This window comes from Globicephala melas, chromosome 5 (genome assembly GCF_963455315.2).
Source record: "Globicephala melas chromosome 5, mGloMel1.2, whole genome shotgun sequence".
In the NCBI taxonomy this organism is placed as follows: domain Eukaryota; kingdom Metazoa; phylum Chordata; class Mammalia; order Artiodactyla; family Delphinidae; genus Globicephala; species Globicephala melas.
The window spans coordinates 21,806,199-21,824,946 of NC_083318.1; the positions used below are offsets into that span (position 1 = coordinate 21,806,199).

At 39.2% G+C, this 18,748-nt stretch overlaps 1 protein-coding gene and 1 long non-coding RNA gene across 16 annotated transcripts in view; one reads left to right on the forward strand and one right to left on the reverse strand.

The window, feature by feature from the left end:
* LOC115857170 (uncharacterized) overlaps positions 1–14,223 on the reverse strand; it is a 231,411-nt gene extending 217,188 nt beyond the window's left edge. For all 15 annotated transcript variants that reach the window (XR_009563941.1, XR_009563937.1, XR_009563942.2 and 12 more), the window contains exons 1-2: positions 14,023–14,223; positions 10,976–11,086 (exon numbers count right to left, since the gene is read on the reverse strand). This is a non-coding gene — a long non-coding RNA (uncharacterized lncRNA). The remainder of the gene's footprint in view (positions 1–10,975; positions 11,087–14,022) is intronic.
* Positions 14,224–14,297: 74 nt separating this feature from the next.
* On the forward strand, positions 14,298–17,487 carry ARLN (allregulin). Its single transcript, XM_030863836.3, has 2 exons — positions 14,298–14,610; positions 16,113–17,487. Coding segments are annotated over exons 1-2 (207 nt in total). The 5' UTR covers positions 14,298–14,404; the 3' UTR covers positions 16,114–17,487.
* The last annotated feature ends 1,261 nt before the right edge of the window (positions 17,488–18,748 follow it).

Below are 18,748 nucleotides of genomic sequence, written 5' to 3' on the forward strand. Positions count from 1 at the left end.
CAATAAAATGGACAACCTGGAAGAAATGGAAAAATTCTTACAAATGCACAACCTTCCAAGACTGAACCAGGAAGAAATAGAAACTATGAAAAGACCAATCACAAGCACTGGAATTGCAACTATGATTAAAAATCTTCCAACAAACAAAAGCCCAGGACCAGATGGCTTCACAGGCGAATTCTATCAAACATTTAGAGAAGTGCTAACATCTACCCTTGTCAAACTCTTCTAAAATATAGCAGAGGGAGGAACACTCCCAAACTCATTCTACGAGGCCACCATCACCTTGATACCAAAACCAGACAAGGATGTCACAAAGAAAGAAAACTACAGGCCAATATCACTGATGAACATAGATGAAAAAATCCTCAACAAAATACTAGCAAACAGAATCCAACAGAACATTAAAAGGTTCATACACCATCATCAGGTGGGGTTTACCCAGGAATGCAAGGATCCTTCAATATATGCAAATCAATCAATGTGATACACCATATTAACAAACTGAAGGAGAAAAACCATATGATCATCTCAATAGATGCAGAGAAAGCTTTTGACAAAATTCAGCACCCATTTATGATAAAAACCCTCCAGAAAGTAGGCATAGAGGGAACTTTCCTCAACATAATAAAGGCCATATATGACAAACCCACAGCCAACATCATTCTCAATGGTGAAAAACTGACACCATTTCCACTAAGATCAGGAACAAGACAAGGTTGCCCACTCTCACCACTCTTATTCAACATAGTTTTGGAAGTTTTAGCCACAGCAATCAGAGAAGAAAAAGAAATAAAAGGAATCGAAATCAGAAAAGAAGAAGTAAAGCTGTCACTGTTTGCAGGTGACATGATACTATACATAGAGAATCCTAAAGATGCTACCAGAAAACAACTAGAGCTAATCAATGAATATGGTAAAATAACAGTATACAAAATTAATGCACAGAAATCTCTTGCATTCCTATACACTAATGATGAAAAATCTGAAAGTGAAATTAAGAAAACACTCCCATTTACCACTGCAACAAAAGGAATAAAATATCTAGGAATAAACCTACCTAAAGAGACAAAAGACCTGTATGCAGAAAATTATAAGACATTGATAAAAGAAATTAAAGATGATACAAATAGATGGAGAGATATACCATGTTCTCGGATTGGAAGAATCAACATTGTGAAAATGACTCTACTACCCAAAGCAATCTACAGAGTCAATGCAATTCCTACCAAACTACCACTGGCATTTTTCACAGAACTAGAACAAAAATTTCACAATTTGTATGGAAACACAAAAGACACCGAATAGTGAAAGAAATCTTAAAAAAGAAAAACGGAGCTGGAGGAATCAGGCTCCCTGACTTCAGACTATACTACAAAGCTACAGTAATCAAGACAGTATGGTACTGGCACAAAAACAGAAAGATAGATCAATGGAACAGGATAGAAAGCCCAGAGATAAACCCACACACATATGGTCACCTTATCTTTGATAAAGGAGGCAAAAATATACAATGGAGAAAAGACGGCCTCTTCAAAAAGCTGGAAAAACTGGACAGCTACATGTAAAAGAATGAAATTAAAACACTCCCTAACACCATACACAAAAATAAACTCAAAATGGATTAAAGACCTAAATGTAAGGCCAGACATTATCAAACTCTTAGAAGAAAACACAGGCAGAACAGTCTATGACATAAATCACAGCAAGATCCTTTTTGACCCACCTCCTAGAGAAATGGAAATAAAAACAAAAATAAACAAATGGGACCTAATGAAACTTCAAAGCTTTTGCACAGCAAAGGAAACCATAAACAAGACCAAAAGACAACCCTCAGAATGGGAGGAAATATTTGCAAATGAAGCAACTGACAAAAGATTAATCTCCAAAATTTACAAGCTGCTCATGCAGCTCAATATCCAAAAAACAAACAACCCAATCCAAAAATGGGCAGAAGACATAATAGACATTTCTCCAAAGAAGATATACAGAATGCCAACAAACACATGAAAGAATGCTCAACATCATTAAACATTAGAGAAATGCAAATCAAAAGTACAATGACATATCTCACACCGGTCAGAATGGCCATCATCAAAAATATCTACAAACATTAAATGCTGGAGAGGGTGTGGAGAAAAGGGAACCCTCCTGCACTGTTGGTGGGAATGTAAATTGATACAGCCACTATGGAGAACAGTATGGGGGTTCCTTAAAAAACTAAAAATAGAACTAACATACGACCCAGCAATCCCACTACTGGGCATATACCCTGAGAAAACCATAATTCAAAAAGAGTACCAAAATGTTCATTGCAGCTCTATTTACAATAGCCAGGACATGGAAGCAACCTAAGTGTCCATCAACAGATGAATGGATAAAGAAGATGTGGCACATATTTACAATGGAATATTACTCAGCCATAAAAAGAAACGAAATTGAGTTATTTGTAGTGAGGTGGATGGACCTAGAATCTGTCATACAGAGTGAAGTAAGTCAGAAAGAGAAAAACAATTACTGTATGCTAACACATATATATGGAATCAAAAAAAACATTTCTTCTTGGTCATGAAGAACCTAGGGGCAAGACGGGAATAATGACAAAGACCTACTAGAGAACGGACTTGAGGATACGGGGAAGGGGAAAAGTAAGCTGGGACAAAGTGAGAGAGTGGCATGGACATATATACACTACCAAACTTAAGGTAGATAGCTGGTGGGAAGCAGCCGCATAGCACAGGGAGATCAGCTCAGTGCTTTGTGACCGCCTGGAGGGGTGGGATAGGGAGGGTGGGAGGGAGGGAGACCCAAGAGGGAAGAGATATGGGAACATATGTATATGTATAACTGATTCACTTTGTTATAAAGCAGAAACTAACACACCATTGTAAAGCAATTATACTCCAATAAAGATGTAAAAAACAAACAAAAATAACAAACAAAAAAAGAAACAAAAGGATATAACCAATATGACTCATAGCAAATGAGAGGACATAGCCAAACGTCATATTCCAGGCTTTGACTTCCCTTTGGTGGCTATTGTCTGGGTCTGTAATGCTTTATTATAAGAAAAAGGAAGCTATGAGAAACGTGTCTTCAAACTACCTGTCTTGGAGAACCAGAATAATCTACCATGCCTGTGGAAAAGAGCAAGAGAGCCTCATGGTCATGATGCACACAACAGGGCCCTGTCTTGAGAAACAATCACAGATTTGTTCTTTGTCTTATTCTCTTATATTTCAGACAACTGTGAACTAAATTTCAAAAACTTGGCTGGAATATCAGCTATTTTTTCTATTGAAAACTCTAGTTGTTTTGCATTATTTTGATTCATGGACCAAAAACACAGCTAGAAAGGTTACTTTATTGTAACTAAGCAACAAAGAATTTTTTTTTCTTCATAAAAGAGTTTCACACAACTACGTTCTTCATCATTTAAGAGCAAAATTCTTTCATTTTTCGTAAATAATCCAAATAATAACTAACGCTAATTATGCTCCAGGTATTACTTCTAGTGCCCTTCTTAAACTATTTCATTTAATTCTCACAACAACTCTATGGGTTAAGACTAATATTAATTCTATTTTACAAATGGGGAACCTGAGCCTCATAGAGGTTAACCAATTTGCTCATGCGGATACACTCAGCAAGTCCTAAAGTTGGGATTTTAACTCAAGTAGGGTAGATCATGAGAGTTCGCATTTTAATCACTCAGCTACACAGTCATTAAATAATTTATAATACTCAAGGTCAAGCTCAGTATTTCACTCCTCTTCAACCTTTTCCTCATTCTTTTTCCTATATTTGAATACCTCACAACCAACCCCTCCAACTACATCTAAGCAGTCACCAAATCTTACTGTTTTTTTCACCTTTATCTTTTTCAGGAGGTCTATGCTCATATATACATCTGCCTAATAAAATTTTCCACTTGAATATCCCACATGTACTTTAAACTCACCATAACTCAGCAGTATCTTATTCATGTATTTCTTATTACAGTGAATAATACCATTATCCCCTCATTTGAGGAAAAAAAAGTAATTTGATGGACATCAGAAATTAGATAATTTCTGCCTCTTGGACTGTCTACCCACCAAACACATATGGGTTGCATACACACACACATGCATGCAAATACACACAGATACCACCCCACCCATCTGACCAAATCACTAATCCTTGCTAATTATCACCTAAACTATCACAAGTGTCTCTTTACTGATTTTCCTGCTTGCTTCTTATTTCACTCCACATCACCTCAATCTAACTTCTGTACTGCTGCGGAATGGCCTTCATGGTGTAAACATCTTCTGTCTTCTTTTTGCTTGCATTTTCAGAATGGACTATAAGATAAATTCTAAACACTTTCACAAAGAATACAAGACTTCAGAATCTGACATCTGCCTATCCACTCAGATAAATTTTCCAATTACTTTCAGTTTCCTTTGTCTGGAGTATCTCTTCTCTGGGATTCCCACAAATCCTACAAGCTTCACTTGAAATGCTGCTTCCTTCATGCAGATTCCCTGTCTCTTGAAGGCATGTTTAGATACTACTGCTCGCCATTCAGTATTTTTTTTTAACATATCACTATTATAACTACAATATTGTTATATTGGTTGTTCACATGTCTGTCTTTTCACCAGGGTTTTGGGAGGCAAAACAATATATACACTTTAAAATTAGAAAAAGTATTTAAATGTGATATACTGACACTACAGACACTTTAGAAAATTCAATAATGTCTAAAGAAGAGTAAAATTATTTATATTTCTTCCACAAAGAGGATACCATTATTTTTAAAATATTTATTTTTTTCATACACATACAACATAAGTTATATATTTTTTATTTGTCTAGAACATTCATGGTTTGGTTTCATTTTTTCCTAACAGCTAGCACAGGGCTCACAGCTAGCACATACAAAATAGTCTATTTGTTGAGTAAATGAATGATTCTAAATGTATGCCCTTTTCCTCTATTTCCCCAACTACTGTCTTATAATCATTCTTCTGAGCTACTCTAATTATATCTTCAGTTGGTCTCATTGTCTCCAGTTTCTTCTCCCTTTAATTCATCCTCCACATTGCTGCCATGGTTATAATATAAAATAAAAATCTTGCCACATTATTGTCATATTTATGAATCCTTTGATGACTTTTATTTCCCATGAAATAAAATGTAATTCCTTATCAATCCAGACTTTTCACAATTTAGTCCTAATCTACTTTCTTGATTCTTCTTCTGTTATTTCTACTTCCTGTATCGGCATCAATCTAGTCTAGTTACACTAGACAATTCACAGTTCTGAAAGATTCGCCATGGAGTCTCACTTTGTGCCTCGACTCATGCTACTTCTGTCTAAAATATCCTTCCCTAGTCTTCCTCATCAGGCAAATATTTGATTCATCCTTCAAAGATAATTTTTTTTAAAAAAAAAAAACCTCTTCTGTGAAGTCTTCTTCAACCCTACCTCCATTTTTTTTAGCCAAATAACTTGCTCTCTCAGCTGTTTCCAAAGAAGTATTCCCCAGAGCTAAAAGTACAGTTCTGTAAAACTGCATTCCCTCACCTCCCCTTATGCTCTCATGGAGGTTCAGATTTGGTAGGTCTGGAATGGAGACAGGAATACATTGTTTTAAAAACACGCTACATCCCAAACCAAACAATGCGACTTCAGGGCCAGACTGAACTCCGGGTTGCTAAGTGCTAAACATTCTTTTTAAAGCATGACTCAGAACTGCGCTAGAAACAGAAGTAGAGCATGTTGGGGTCCATGCTTTCAGGTATAAACAAAACCAATCATTGTTTTTGATAGGTTTTATGGGTATGAGTCCTTAGGAAGTGAAATCAGACTCTTATTTCAAAGTGCTCAAAATACCAGAGAAACAGAAGGATTGAAAACAAAGTGAAACAAAGGCATACAACTATAAATATTAAAAAAAAAAGAGGAAAGGACACGAGGCCACATAAGCTGCTTCTATTATATTGTACTCATACAAAAGTGAGGAGATGAAGCAGCACAATGAAACTAGTTATAAGAAAATATGATATGTGCCCAAGAAGCCAACAAGGGCCTTGGCTCATTCAAATCCTAGAATGGCATTACTGGCTCTAAATAGGTCACTTAGCACAAAATGCTTGAGATTTTCCTCATTCACAAAGACATGCAACTCCTTTTAAAGATTTCAGTTCAAAGCAACTCTGTGTAAAACCTATCCCCATTTTCTCTTGCATACAATATACTCATTCACTAAACAAGTGCCCAGAGAGGAAAAGTGCATTAATAGTTAATTTTTTAAATCAAGAGTTTTAGAGACAGAAGGACTGTTAGAGGATCATCTAGACCACGCTTCTTAACCTTTTTCACAACATAGTGCACATGGAAAATTATGACTGTCTGGCACTGGGATAAAAAGATGAGACTGCTAGGGACTAACAGTGATTGGCAAAGAGTTCATGCTGCTCGAGGCCACACTTGGGGATCATAGAGATCAAGATGTCATACAACCTCTGTAACCCATATTGCTTGAGAAGATATACTAGATAAACCAATACATCATAGAGATGAGGAAAAAACCAAGCCCCAAAGGGTGGCTTAACAGCAGAGGGGTTAACAAAATCACTTAGTGGGAAAGTGAGTATTGGTTTTCACAGGCCTCATATGAACAATGATTCTAATGTGTGCTATTCAGAATTCATCAGTTCTGAGCATTGATGGCATCATTTTGAGTGGTACACCAATTCACTGAGGTACCTAACATGAGCAATAGAAAAGACAATGAAAAGACAATGATCTCTCCCACAAATATGTGTACCATTTTCCAACTGTATTTAAATGCTACTTGAAAAAATAAAAGAGAAATTCATTCATAATTCTCTAAATTCATTGAAAAATTGCTAGATGAAATACTAGAAACAATTTTTAAATGAATGCAAGAGGCTTCCAGGAAAGCAGTGGTATGAATATAGGGAAAGAAGTGAGAACTGAAGCAGTTGGGTGCCCTGGGAGAACCTTTATACCCAGGCTGCCCAGAACTGTACATCTTCCAAGAGCAGAGAGCTCCATCTAGCATAAAAGCCATGCTCAGGAAAAGCCATTCACAAGGAAAAGAGTTCACTAGAAACAAGTGAATAAATAACCCTTCACAGAGGTAAGCAGGAAAGAAAACTGTCTAGAAGGGGAGAAAAGCTCTCCTGAGAATTTATAGCCACTGGAAGGTTCAGACATGGATTTAGGATCAAAATTTATACTGTTTACGTGGTAAGGAATATCATACACTAAAATTCTTCATTTCTGGACTCATTTAAACTGGACTCAGGTCTGTAATGTCGTCATACCCATGGCAGAAAGAAACACAAATCCTCCCTTGAGGAATGAATTTATTCTTCCCAGTTTCTAAAATGAATACACTCTCTATTTTAGTCTGCCTGGGTTACCAACTGATGTAGTGTACTCTGCAGTTTTTGTGTGGAGTATTCTATATATGTCTGTTACATCTCATTGCTTTATAATGTCCTTCAAGTTCTCTATTTTCTTTTCCTTTTTTTTAAATTGAGGTATAGCTGATTCACAATATAAGTTTCAGGTGTACAACATAGTGATTCAAAGTTTTTAAAGGTATACTCCATTTGTAGTTATTATAAAATATTGCCTATTTCCCTGTGCTGTACAATATATCCTTGTAGCTTATTTATTTTATACATAGTAGTTTGTACCTCTTACTCCCCTAGCCACTATATTGCCCCTCCCTGCTTCCCTTTTCCCACTGGTAACCACTAGTTTGTTCTCTATATCTGTGAGTCTGTTTCTTTTTTGTTATATTCACTAGTTTAGTTTTCAGATTCCACATATAAGTGATATCATACAGTATTTGTCTTTATCTGAAAGTCCTCTATTTTCTTATTGATCTTCTGTCTAGATCAGATGTTTTGCCCATTACTGAAAGTGGAGTACTGAAATTTTCAATTATTATCGTAGATCTATTTCTCCCTCAGTTCTATCCATGTCTTCACATATTTTGACTAGGATTTGCTTGGTTTCTGTAAACCTTTGACTGTTTCCAGAGTTCTGGCAAACTTATTTCAGGTTGTTTCTGCTTATTTTCAATGTTTCGTGGAGGGACAGAGGCGTGGAGCTGCCTACTCTACCATTCTGAACATGGGTCTCACAAGGTGGTTTTTTGATAGAGTTCTCATCAGAGCAGAAAAAAATAAATCTGTTTTCTAACAGGGCATATTTATAGATATGAACATAAAAGCTGAGTTCTCCAGTAGAGGCTTGAAGCCTCATTCCCTGCATCTATTGCTCCATTTCATGTTGGTCCCTGAGTTCTCCCTGAGGAAACATGGAGCTCCATGAAACACAGTTTGAAAAACACTGTTATAAATCATTATAATCCCCTGATATTTATGTGCCTAGTGCCTGTGATCTGATGTTAGAAATACTTAAGTAATCATTTTGACCTAGACTTATCTCTTTCTTGTTTCCTAACTTATTTCAAAAAACTTTCTTCCCATCTTCCCAACTTTGTGAAAAAGCACAAAGAATAAAATGATCTGTCATTCCATCTCCCAGAGTTAACTGCTGTTAACATGTTGACATTTCTCACACCTATAAAACAAGTGTAATTCAGGTTAATATTTTATATATAGCAGTTATCACCTGGGCCTCCATTTGCTTAACACTGTTATTCTAGCTCACACCTATGTCAATAGTGTCATGTCTACTCTTGGAAGCCTGTTACATGACTTTATGAGAGAAGACGTGTCGTGTATTGACTAACCTTTCAATCTGCACCCTCAATGACCATCCCTCCAACACCTTTCAATAAAACAAAGGTTGATTGCTCTATTGGTTAGCATAATGAGACTTCAAGGCTGTGGGTTTTAACATCTTTGTCATCTATGACTACCAATTAAGCTTGGCCATATTAAGTTGTTTTTAAACTTCAAAATGCAGCAGAATGCCCTCTTTATTTTGAAATAAAATCTTTTATGAAACCCCAAAATATAAAATAAACAAAACTGAGCTCTTAAGGTTGAAGTCTGTATGTGTGCGAGTAGGTAGGGGGAAGAGGATAGGCAGTTTATTCACAGCCAATCCTGCTTAGCCTTCCTAACATCCCAACCATGATGCAGAACCCCAGGGCTCTGGGACAGTGTTTGAATATCCCATATCTGTGAGATGTCCTCAGCCAGTACTTCTAAAGAATTGGATGACTATTGCATCTGTATCTCCTATGGCTCCTCAGATAGTGCCTGACACACAGTAGGCATTCAAGGAGTATTCACTGAAATAAAAGACATGAAATCCAAAATGGGGGAATGGATTAGTGTATATCCATTACTGGTACTTGAGAAAAATCTCAGAAAGTATCCTCACTGACAGTGGTAGATCAGTAGTGGTAGATCTCAGTGGTATCATTATACTACTGTGTTACAAAAGAGATAATTAAGATTGTATTAGTGGCTGCAGAATACAAGAAACATAACTGAATAAATATTTAATTTCTTCCACATTCAAGGTACGGTTTGAGAGACTATAGAGGCTGCAAAGATGGTAAAAATATAGGATACGTAAAATATCCTGAAGAATATTTAATACTCTGATAGGCGAGATAATTTACATAAAATTTTGCTACAAAGCAAGCCAACGTACCAAACTATGTCAAGAAAATTTCAATGTTTTTTGAGCTGAAGGTAGAGAAGTTTTGAAAAATGACCAGTAGACACCTCATCAACAGGTGGCTGTTACAGAATGTAGAGGGTAATTGATGCAGAAGAAAGGCAAAAAACTATGGGAACAAATACTCACTGCATAATTTTCAGAAGATAACTCTCACCCTAAGAAGAAAGCATGACATATGAAGTAGTTGGAGATGAGTTAAATGTGAACTTTTTTGCAATTGGTGTATTAAAAATACTGAGAATGGAGAGATCAACGTGAACTGTAGCGAGGGAAACTTTATGAAGTTGGCAATTTGAACTGAAAAAAGATGGGAAGGATTAGGATAGGTGGGGAAGCATTTCAGTTTAATGAAGACAACATGTGCCAAAGCCCAAAGGCCAAAAGGAGAAGAGTTTCCATGAGGAAGAAGAAGAAATCAATCTGGCTGGAGCAAAGGGTGTTTGCTGGGCACCAGGTTGGCTGAGTGGGGTGGAAACAGATTAATAGTGGGAGCTGCTAAAGGTCAAGATGAAGATAAAAGAGAAGCTGCGGGCTTCCCTGGTGGTGCAGTGGCTGAGAGTCCGCCTGCCGATGCGGGGGACACGGGTTCGTGCCCCGGTCCAGGAGGATCTCACATGCCGCGGAGCAGCTGGGCCCGAGACCCATGGCTGCTGAGCCTGCGCGTGTGCTCCGCAATGGGAGAAGCCACGACAGTGAGAGGCCCGCATACCGGAAAAAAAAAAAAAGAGAAGCTGCAACAAATAGCAATTAGTTTTGATGACTGTACAACTCTCAAAGAAAACTATCATAGGTGTGTAAAGTAGTAATGATGGAAAAGAAATAAGAGAAATGAAAGTCCTAAGGATATTGAGGTGGCCTGAGATGTGGACAGTGAAATAGATTACCCAGAGAATTCGACAGTTTGAATAGAATCAGGGGTGACAGAGATAAATCCTCTGACTTGACGGTAAAGTTGCACCAGTGTCAATTAAGAAATCCAGTTTCTGATTCTCTACTGTAAGTTTAATGGTGAGCTCTGCGGTGCAGCTGAGGATCAGTTGACCCTGTCGTTTGATGGGGTACTGTCCCTCAGAGGGGTAAAAATATACCCTCTGAGGGTGCTGGGGTCTAGGGAGATTGTTTTTTAAGCTTTTCTTTCTCTACAGCCATTAGAAATAGAAAACAAGAGTATTCATAACAGAAGACACCAGAGTCACTATAACCCCCCCAAACAGTTCAAACAAATGTTTTCTCCTGTTAATCTAAATTCAGAAAGAGAAAAAGACAAGAAGAGACTCTTACCATTCTCGTTTATTGGATACTACAGGCAGAAATCTGGGAGACTGACTAGTAGAATTCTCATCTTCTGCCGGCTTATGTTAGAGGTCCCAGGATCTGTCACCAGCAGCAGCCCTGGAGTGAGCAGTGTCCAGTTAGTAACATCCATCCTTGATACCAGAATTGTGGGCAAGGAAATGTTCTCTACCACTCTGTCCCCTGCAGGACTCCAAATGGATTTCACAGTTTTACCTCCAGCTCTAGGCTAATCCCAGTAGTTTACTGTCTGTACACCTAGTAGATGGACTAAATGCTATCTGACTAGACATGATAACACCACACAGCAGTGAATAAATTAATAACTAGATTATTTCTCATTTTGGTATTCCTTTATGGATTGAGTCAGACCAAGGAACTCATTTTATAACAGAAATAAACTACGTGCTTGCAAAAACTTTGGGGTACTCATTAAAATTTCATGCCCTGCACCGTCCCCAATCCTCAGGGCAAATAGAACATAAAAATCTAGACATCAAAAGGACTTTAGTGGCTTCCCTGGTGGCGCAGTGGTTGAGAGTCCGCCTGCCGATGCAGGGGACACAGGTTCGTGCCCCAGTCCGGGAAGATCCCACATGCCGTGGAGCAGCTGGGCCCATGAGCCGTGGCCGCTGGGCCTGCGTGTCTGGAGCCTGTGCTCCGCAGCAGGAGAGGCAAAAGGACTTTAGAAAAAGTCTATCAAGAAACTGGACTTAATGGCCAGAAGCACTACCTCTGGCCCTTATAAAAATCCAGAATACTCCAAATAGAAGGTGTGGATTAACCCCTTTTGAAATAGTGTTTGGTCACCCTATGCCTACTGGCGTCTCTAAACCTCCCATTTCTGGATTGAGTGAACACTATAGGGACTTAAGTGAACAATATGACACTACGACTAGCCATATACAGGAACTAACTAGTATACTTGGGGGATATTATCGACAGTAAAAAGGGCGTGGAATGCACTGACTTGCTATCCCCTTTGACCAGGAGATTGGGTATACATCAAGGTTTTTAGAAGAAAGCATGCATTGTCATCTTGCTGGGAAGGCCCTTACAAACTGCTGAGCACTTACACTGCCATCAAAATAAAGGAAAAATCCTCCTGGATTCATGCGAGCACTGCCAGCTTTGACCCAGATCAGCAGCACTCCCAGGACAACTGGAAGATCATTCCTAAGGTGACCTTAAACTAAGGATTTCCAGGACCAATTTCCAGGTCCCAGAAGCAGACAAAATCATGAAGTAGACAGTTGTTCCCAAGATCACAGATCAAGAAACTTCCTTCTACCTATTTTCTCCCCTATTGCATCTCCCTAGTCCCAGATGAAAAGAAAAAAAGTGCTTCCTTGTCACAAAGCCCTCCCTTTCTTTAGCCATTTATTAAAAGGCTGACTGAAGGGGCTTCCCTGGTGGCGCAGTGGTTGGGAGTCCGTCTGCCGATGCAGGGGACACGGGTTCGTGCCCCGGTCCGGGAGGATCCCACATCCTCTCATCCCACAGTGAGAGGCCCCATACTGCAAAAAAAAAAACAAAAAAAAACAAAAAAAACCCTTTGGCTTCTTTGTTCATAAAGTAGCGCCATATAAACACACTAGACCAGGTATTATAGAAAACTGGCTTGTGTACACAAGTCTAAGTTCTTTTCAGTACTAAGATCCTTTTTCTTAGGCTTTGGAACTTATGAGTTGGAAAAGGCAGTTCTAAATCTTTCCATAGTAACAGAACAACAGTTCAATATTGGTATGCAAATGTCGGAAGTCTTTCAGTCAAAAGTTAGTAGCCTCTGCTGGACTTGAAAATCTTCTTGCCCCGGACACACTGACAGCCCAAGAAAGAGGAGCTTGTGCCATCACTGATGAAGCATGCTGCTTCTATGTAAATCACCTGGGACAAATAGTGTCTAATCTGCACCTTTTGAAGACAAGATAAACACCCTCCATCAGATAAACAAGGCTCAGCCATTCTATTGGACTGACCTATTCCCAGGGATGGGAGACTGATTTAATGGGATATGGGGAAGTGTGCTTAGATGTGTTGTTTTCTGTTTATTCATCCTCATTCTAATCTATGTTCTTCTCTCCCTTTGCAGATCCCTTGCCACTCTGCTGCTAACCCAATTCTTCTCTCCACAGCCACTAACTCAGAGTTTATGTGAAACTTCTAGGGAAGTTTCAGACAGGGGAATGAAGGAGTTCAGAGCATGTCACCCCAAAATATGTCACTTTGGCATATTGAATATTTTCAGTTAAAGGCATTTGAGAAACAGCTGGTGCTAGAAGTGCACTCTGACCTTCCTTTTTCTTCCTGAAGGAGATAAAATTCCCATGTAAAAGATGCCCTCCCTACATCAGGAGGAAGAAAAATATTTTTATCACCAGAGATGGGAAATTGGACCAAAAAATCCATACAAACAAACCTTGTTAAACTAACCCTTATCTTCCTAGTCATTTCTCCACAATTAACTACCCTTAACCAAACCTCTTTGTGTTACTTGTTTCTTTTTCTAAAAGGTAGAAAAGCTTTCTGCGCTGGTCACTTCCTCAGGTCTTCATTCTCTTGTGAAGGTTCCCATGTACATGTAAAAAAAAAAAAACCCTAAAAACCACTTCTATGCTTTTCTCCTGTTAACCTGTCTTATGTCAATTTAATTCTTATGCCCAGCTGGAGACCCAAAGAGAGTAGAGGAGAATTTTCCCTTGCCTACAATGGTAAATCATTTTCTTTCTGCTAACATTCTAATGTCATGGGGGATCACACTCCCAAACCCTTGGATTATTCTTAAATTCACTCCTTTGAGGTACATACAAAATTCTCACGTTTTGCTCTCTGGCCCCTTTAGAAACTTACCCTCACACTTATGATGTCAACCTCATTAGAGCTGTTTACAGAATTTAATCAAATAAGTGTAACATGTTAGGGACAGTACAAAACCCATTAGAGGAGGCTCTTTTAAAACCTTGGCATAAGGACCCAAAAGGAATACAGGGATAAGGAGGGGCGACCATGGGCACTTCCAAGGTGGAATCAATCACCTGTCAGGAATGGGACGTGAAGTGACTTCCGGTCCGGCCAGAGAGTATTTCTTCTAGCGAAACCTGAATAACCGGCTTCCCACCTGGACGCTGCAAGGCGGAACGGGCGGACAGCTTCCCCCGCCTCCAAGTGAAGACGCCTCTGTCCGTCCGCAGTCACGGAGGTAGCGGGCCGACGGGCGACGCCCGCGCGCTGGGAGGGGCGGGTACAGGGCTCACTTCCGGGGCGGGTACAGGGCCCATTTCCGGGGCGGGGAACAGCGCATGCGTTGTGGGGCGGGGGAGGGTCGGACTTCGTCCACTTTTCCGGCGAGGCGAACGCGGAAGAGCGGGAGCTGAGGATTTCCGACTACTCAGATTGTGGCGTGGCGACTGCTGCAAGATGGAGGTGGGCTTGGCGGCCGAAGATGGTCGGGATGGTCCCCGGGAGCGGCGAGGCTTGGGTGAAGCCGAGAGGTCGCAGCAGAACCACGAAGTGCGGCCTCAGTCCGGGGCAGACCGGTTACCAAAACATTCCTACTGGTTGGATCTCTGGCTCTTCGTCCTCTTAGACGTGGTGTTGTTTTTCTTCGTGTATTTTTTACCCTGGTGAGTACTCTTAACGCATCGTTGAAATGGTAAGGGGCTTAGAGACCATCTACCCCAGTTTGGGGAGGTGGGTGCGGGAGAGGCGAGGAAATTGCATTACGGAAAGTTACGGCCTGTCCACCATCATCCAGCTGGCGAGTGGTGGGATAGGGTAGGCGCGGGAGTGGAACGAAGACCAGAGTGAAAATGTCCTTCCTTGGCACCTCAGTTGAGGGTGTTCAGATGAGGTGTAGAGGAAACTTGGCTTCATAAATTTTTTGTTCTATGTTGGGAGGAAACCGGCTGGGTTTGAGTTCCTGCACTACCACGAAGAAACTGGAGACGTTATTTGGCTTTTTGGAGCTTTATATTCACATTTACCATTTGGGACCAATAGTAACCAGGTCATAGGGGTGTGGTGTGGCGTGGTGTTTCAGATAAATCGCCAGCTTATCTAAAAGCGATTTATTTGCATATTGCCTGGCAGCAGTCAGCGCTCCGCTAAAGCTACTGTTACTGTACGACGGTTTGACCGTGAGCAGGCCGTGCACGGTTATCTCACATGGGTCCAGAACTGGACTCTTGACTTCGTACTCAGATGACCTTACTTTTCAGTGTCCCCATTTCAGTAAATGTTAACTTTATTCACTCACTTCTCCTTCCGGAAGCCTGGGTCTCATTTTCTGATTTCCCGCATTGCTTTATATACACACCCGGACACTCCAAAACACCAACTGATGAGTCACAAAACTCTCTAGATTCCATTTGGAAAATCCATGCTCTCCATTTTCATTGCCACCCCCTCTGAGAAGACTGGTTTGGCAGAGGATAAAGGAAGGGGACTTAGAGAAGGGGCTTGGGGGAGCAGAACAAGGAGGAGGATACAGGACTGAGATGATACAAGGGACAAGTTCAGGAGAGGAGCAGTGAGCTGAAGGAGGAAAGGCGGTGCAGCTCATTTAGTCATTAAACAGCTCCTTTGGACCTCGGAGCTAATCCTTTACGCACTGTAAGTTAGTTTCACTCAGCCATCATGCTTATTGAATTTGTGGTAATTATGTCTTCTTCTCTCACCCCCAGCCCCCAATTTTGGCAAAAATTTGGGCATAAACTCACTGTTGGTGAGGCCCCATTGTCTCTGATTCCTTGGATTTCTTGAATGGTGTGGCCGAGGGTTCAGTGGGACCAATGGAAGATGGGTGTTTCTGTAAAATCCTCTGTCAAGTCATTTGTAAAGGAGAATCTTTCCACCCACTCCTCCTGATATTTGGTAGAGTGATACTTCAAATGCAGTGTTTTTTTGTTTGTTTTTGTTTTTTTTTTTAAATGATCTGAATTTTCAGCTCTGGATAGAAAATGGAAGACTTATAAAGAATAGTCAGGCCTTTTTTTGCTCTTATCAATATGAAAATCATTTAGGAATAGGCAAATGACTAAGACAATCAAAGTTTTCAAAAGTTGGCATAAAGTATTTAAAGGGAAAGAAAAAGGAAACATTGTTGACAATTATTTGGTTTTTACAGAATGGTTTGCCTGATACCTAAATTAAGAATTTTGGCTCCTGGAGTGGATCCTGAAAATGACTACAAACTTCTTGAACAAAGAAGGCAGGATTGTGCACCAGAAGAATTTCAGACTCTAAGGGACCTTCATTTCATTTTACACATTCTGTTATTCTTTGCGGGAACTATATTAAATGGGTAATGATCTCAGCCATTCATAGCTAAGTTCTTAAAACTCGGCTCTGATTCACATTTTAAAACTTTTTACAGATTATTTGGTGGCTTTACAGGGGCTGAACATAAAAAGTATTTATACATGAAGGTTTATTATACTTATTAGGAAATAGATTGTTTTTCCTTTAACATTTTAAGGGTTGGCCAAGGTTTAGTATGATGCAGATAATATGGTGAAATAATAAGGTGAAATATTTAGAAATAAATTATACAAAAGCAAGGGAAGAATTTTGAAAAAAGGAGTTAAAAGCTATACAGAAAATGCAGGCCCACAATATATTTGCTGTAAGTGCCAGTTTGATTTTTAGATTAAGTGGACCTCTGTTATGGTTGCTAGGTTGGTACAATCTTAGAGAAAGTATATAACATCCAGTAATGGAAGGCTAGAATGCATGGGGTCTTACCTGGATGCTTCCCCTCACTTTTAAGCTCTTGAACTCTGTAAAATAGGACTGTGTGTTTCAAACCTAATTTTTATTGTGGTTGCATTAAGAATGTTTGTGGCCAAAACATGTTTATTATAATGTCTGTAACTTACTTTAATACTCCAGCAAAGTCACCATATTTACTCTTTAAGCAAATGTTTGAGCACTTACTGTGGGCCAGGTACCGCACTGAACGAAACAGACAAAAATCCTTGCCTTTATGGAGCTTACATTCTTTTTTATATAAGTATGTTAACAAGAATTTATTTCCCAGGAGTGATCAGCTAGTGTTTAGTCAAAAAGGTCACATTCCCAAAGCAGCTACTATAAGCCCTTCAGAAGCTATTCCTATTATATAACAGATGTTAGAAATGGGCTCTTGTCCTTGAAATTGGTGACATTTTATATATTGGAATTGCCTAAGTATTTTCCCGTCCCTTAGAAGCAGGGCATAGATCTGGTAAACTCTACATCCTCTGTTCTTTAGAATGGCATTTAGGGTTAGTGTGAAATCTGGGATTGATTTTGGAGGCTTTTAGCCTAATGCTGACTATAAGTTTAACAATTACGCCTTCAGAGAACCTAACAAACCTGCCTGAGGAGAACTTTTTAGGCAAGGTTGAAGCATCTAGAGAAACAGAACTGGGATTTCATTGAGGGTACCAAACAGATTGTATGAATTGTTTTGTGCTACTTGCTAGTAATTTTGTCCAATAAATGTTGATTATACAGGTAAATTGGGTCTGATTTCCTTTCATTTTAACAAATTACTTGTGTGTTAGGTCACACACAAAGATTTATAATCCATACTACCTTTCTGAGCCTAGAATCAGCCTTCTACCACAACTATTGAATATTCTGAAAATTTCTAGTACAGGGAAGATACTACTAAGAAGAAAGATTGTAGTATTGTGACATGACTGTAAATGGTATCCAAAATGGTGGCAGTATGAGGTTTGAATATTTCCTACAGATGAAATTGTGCCTACCACTGAATTGTGCCATCTCAGGGTAACATAGTATACTTGAAGGCTTTTAACTGGGTAAATGGGACACCAAGAAGAATTGGCAAACTTGCTGTGATAAAAATAGAGACATCAAAAGTATTTACATCAATGTGATTTTAGTCTGGTAAATTCCTTTGTAAATTTCATATAAGTGAAATGATTGTTTCAATAACCGTTTGAAATCAACTGGCCAATGAGCAATTGTGAGGAAGTCTTTAGAGTTCTGTTAACCTGAAAATTTTAGGATGTAAAGTGCTCCATATACCTAGTCCCTACATGTAATGGGAATACATTCAGAGACTACAGAATATTTAGTAAGGGCATTTAATGTAGAGGTAATTATGCTCTAGGAAAAGGGTCATCAAACTACACTAATGGGCCAAATCTGGCCCACTTGCCTCTCTTTAAAGGCCTGTGAGCCAAGAATGATTTTTAACATCTTAAAATGATTGAAAAAAGTCAAGACTATTATTTCATGATGTGAAAATGATGTGAAATCCAAGTTTCAATGCTTATAAAGTTTTACTGGAACACAGACATGCCCATCCATTTGCATACTGTTATGTAAATGTTACCTTACAGCTGTTTTCACACTACAGTGGCAGAGTTGAGTAACAGAGATCCTATGGTCCACAACGCCTAAATTATTTACTATCTGGGTCTTTAAAGAAAGTTTGCCAACTCCTGTGGGAACGCTCCTTTAGGCCTTGAGGGGGTTGAACTCTTAGGAGTCTCCTGTGATAAATTTTTTGATCAGTGATATTCCAAGTTCACCCCTTAACTTTAAATTGACTTACATTTCCCATAAAATATATAATTCACAGAGGTGAAAGGAAGCCACAGTTTATGAATGCAAAGAAAAGTCCCAACCATATTAAATTAAAAATCAGTTTATCCCCCCCAAAATTTTGAATCAGAAGAAACTGACTTCACAGAAAGATACTCTGAAGTATTTTGAACATTACAATCGTTGGATGTGTTATTTTAAAAG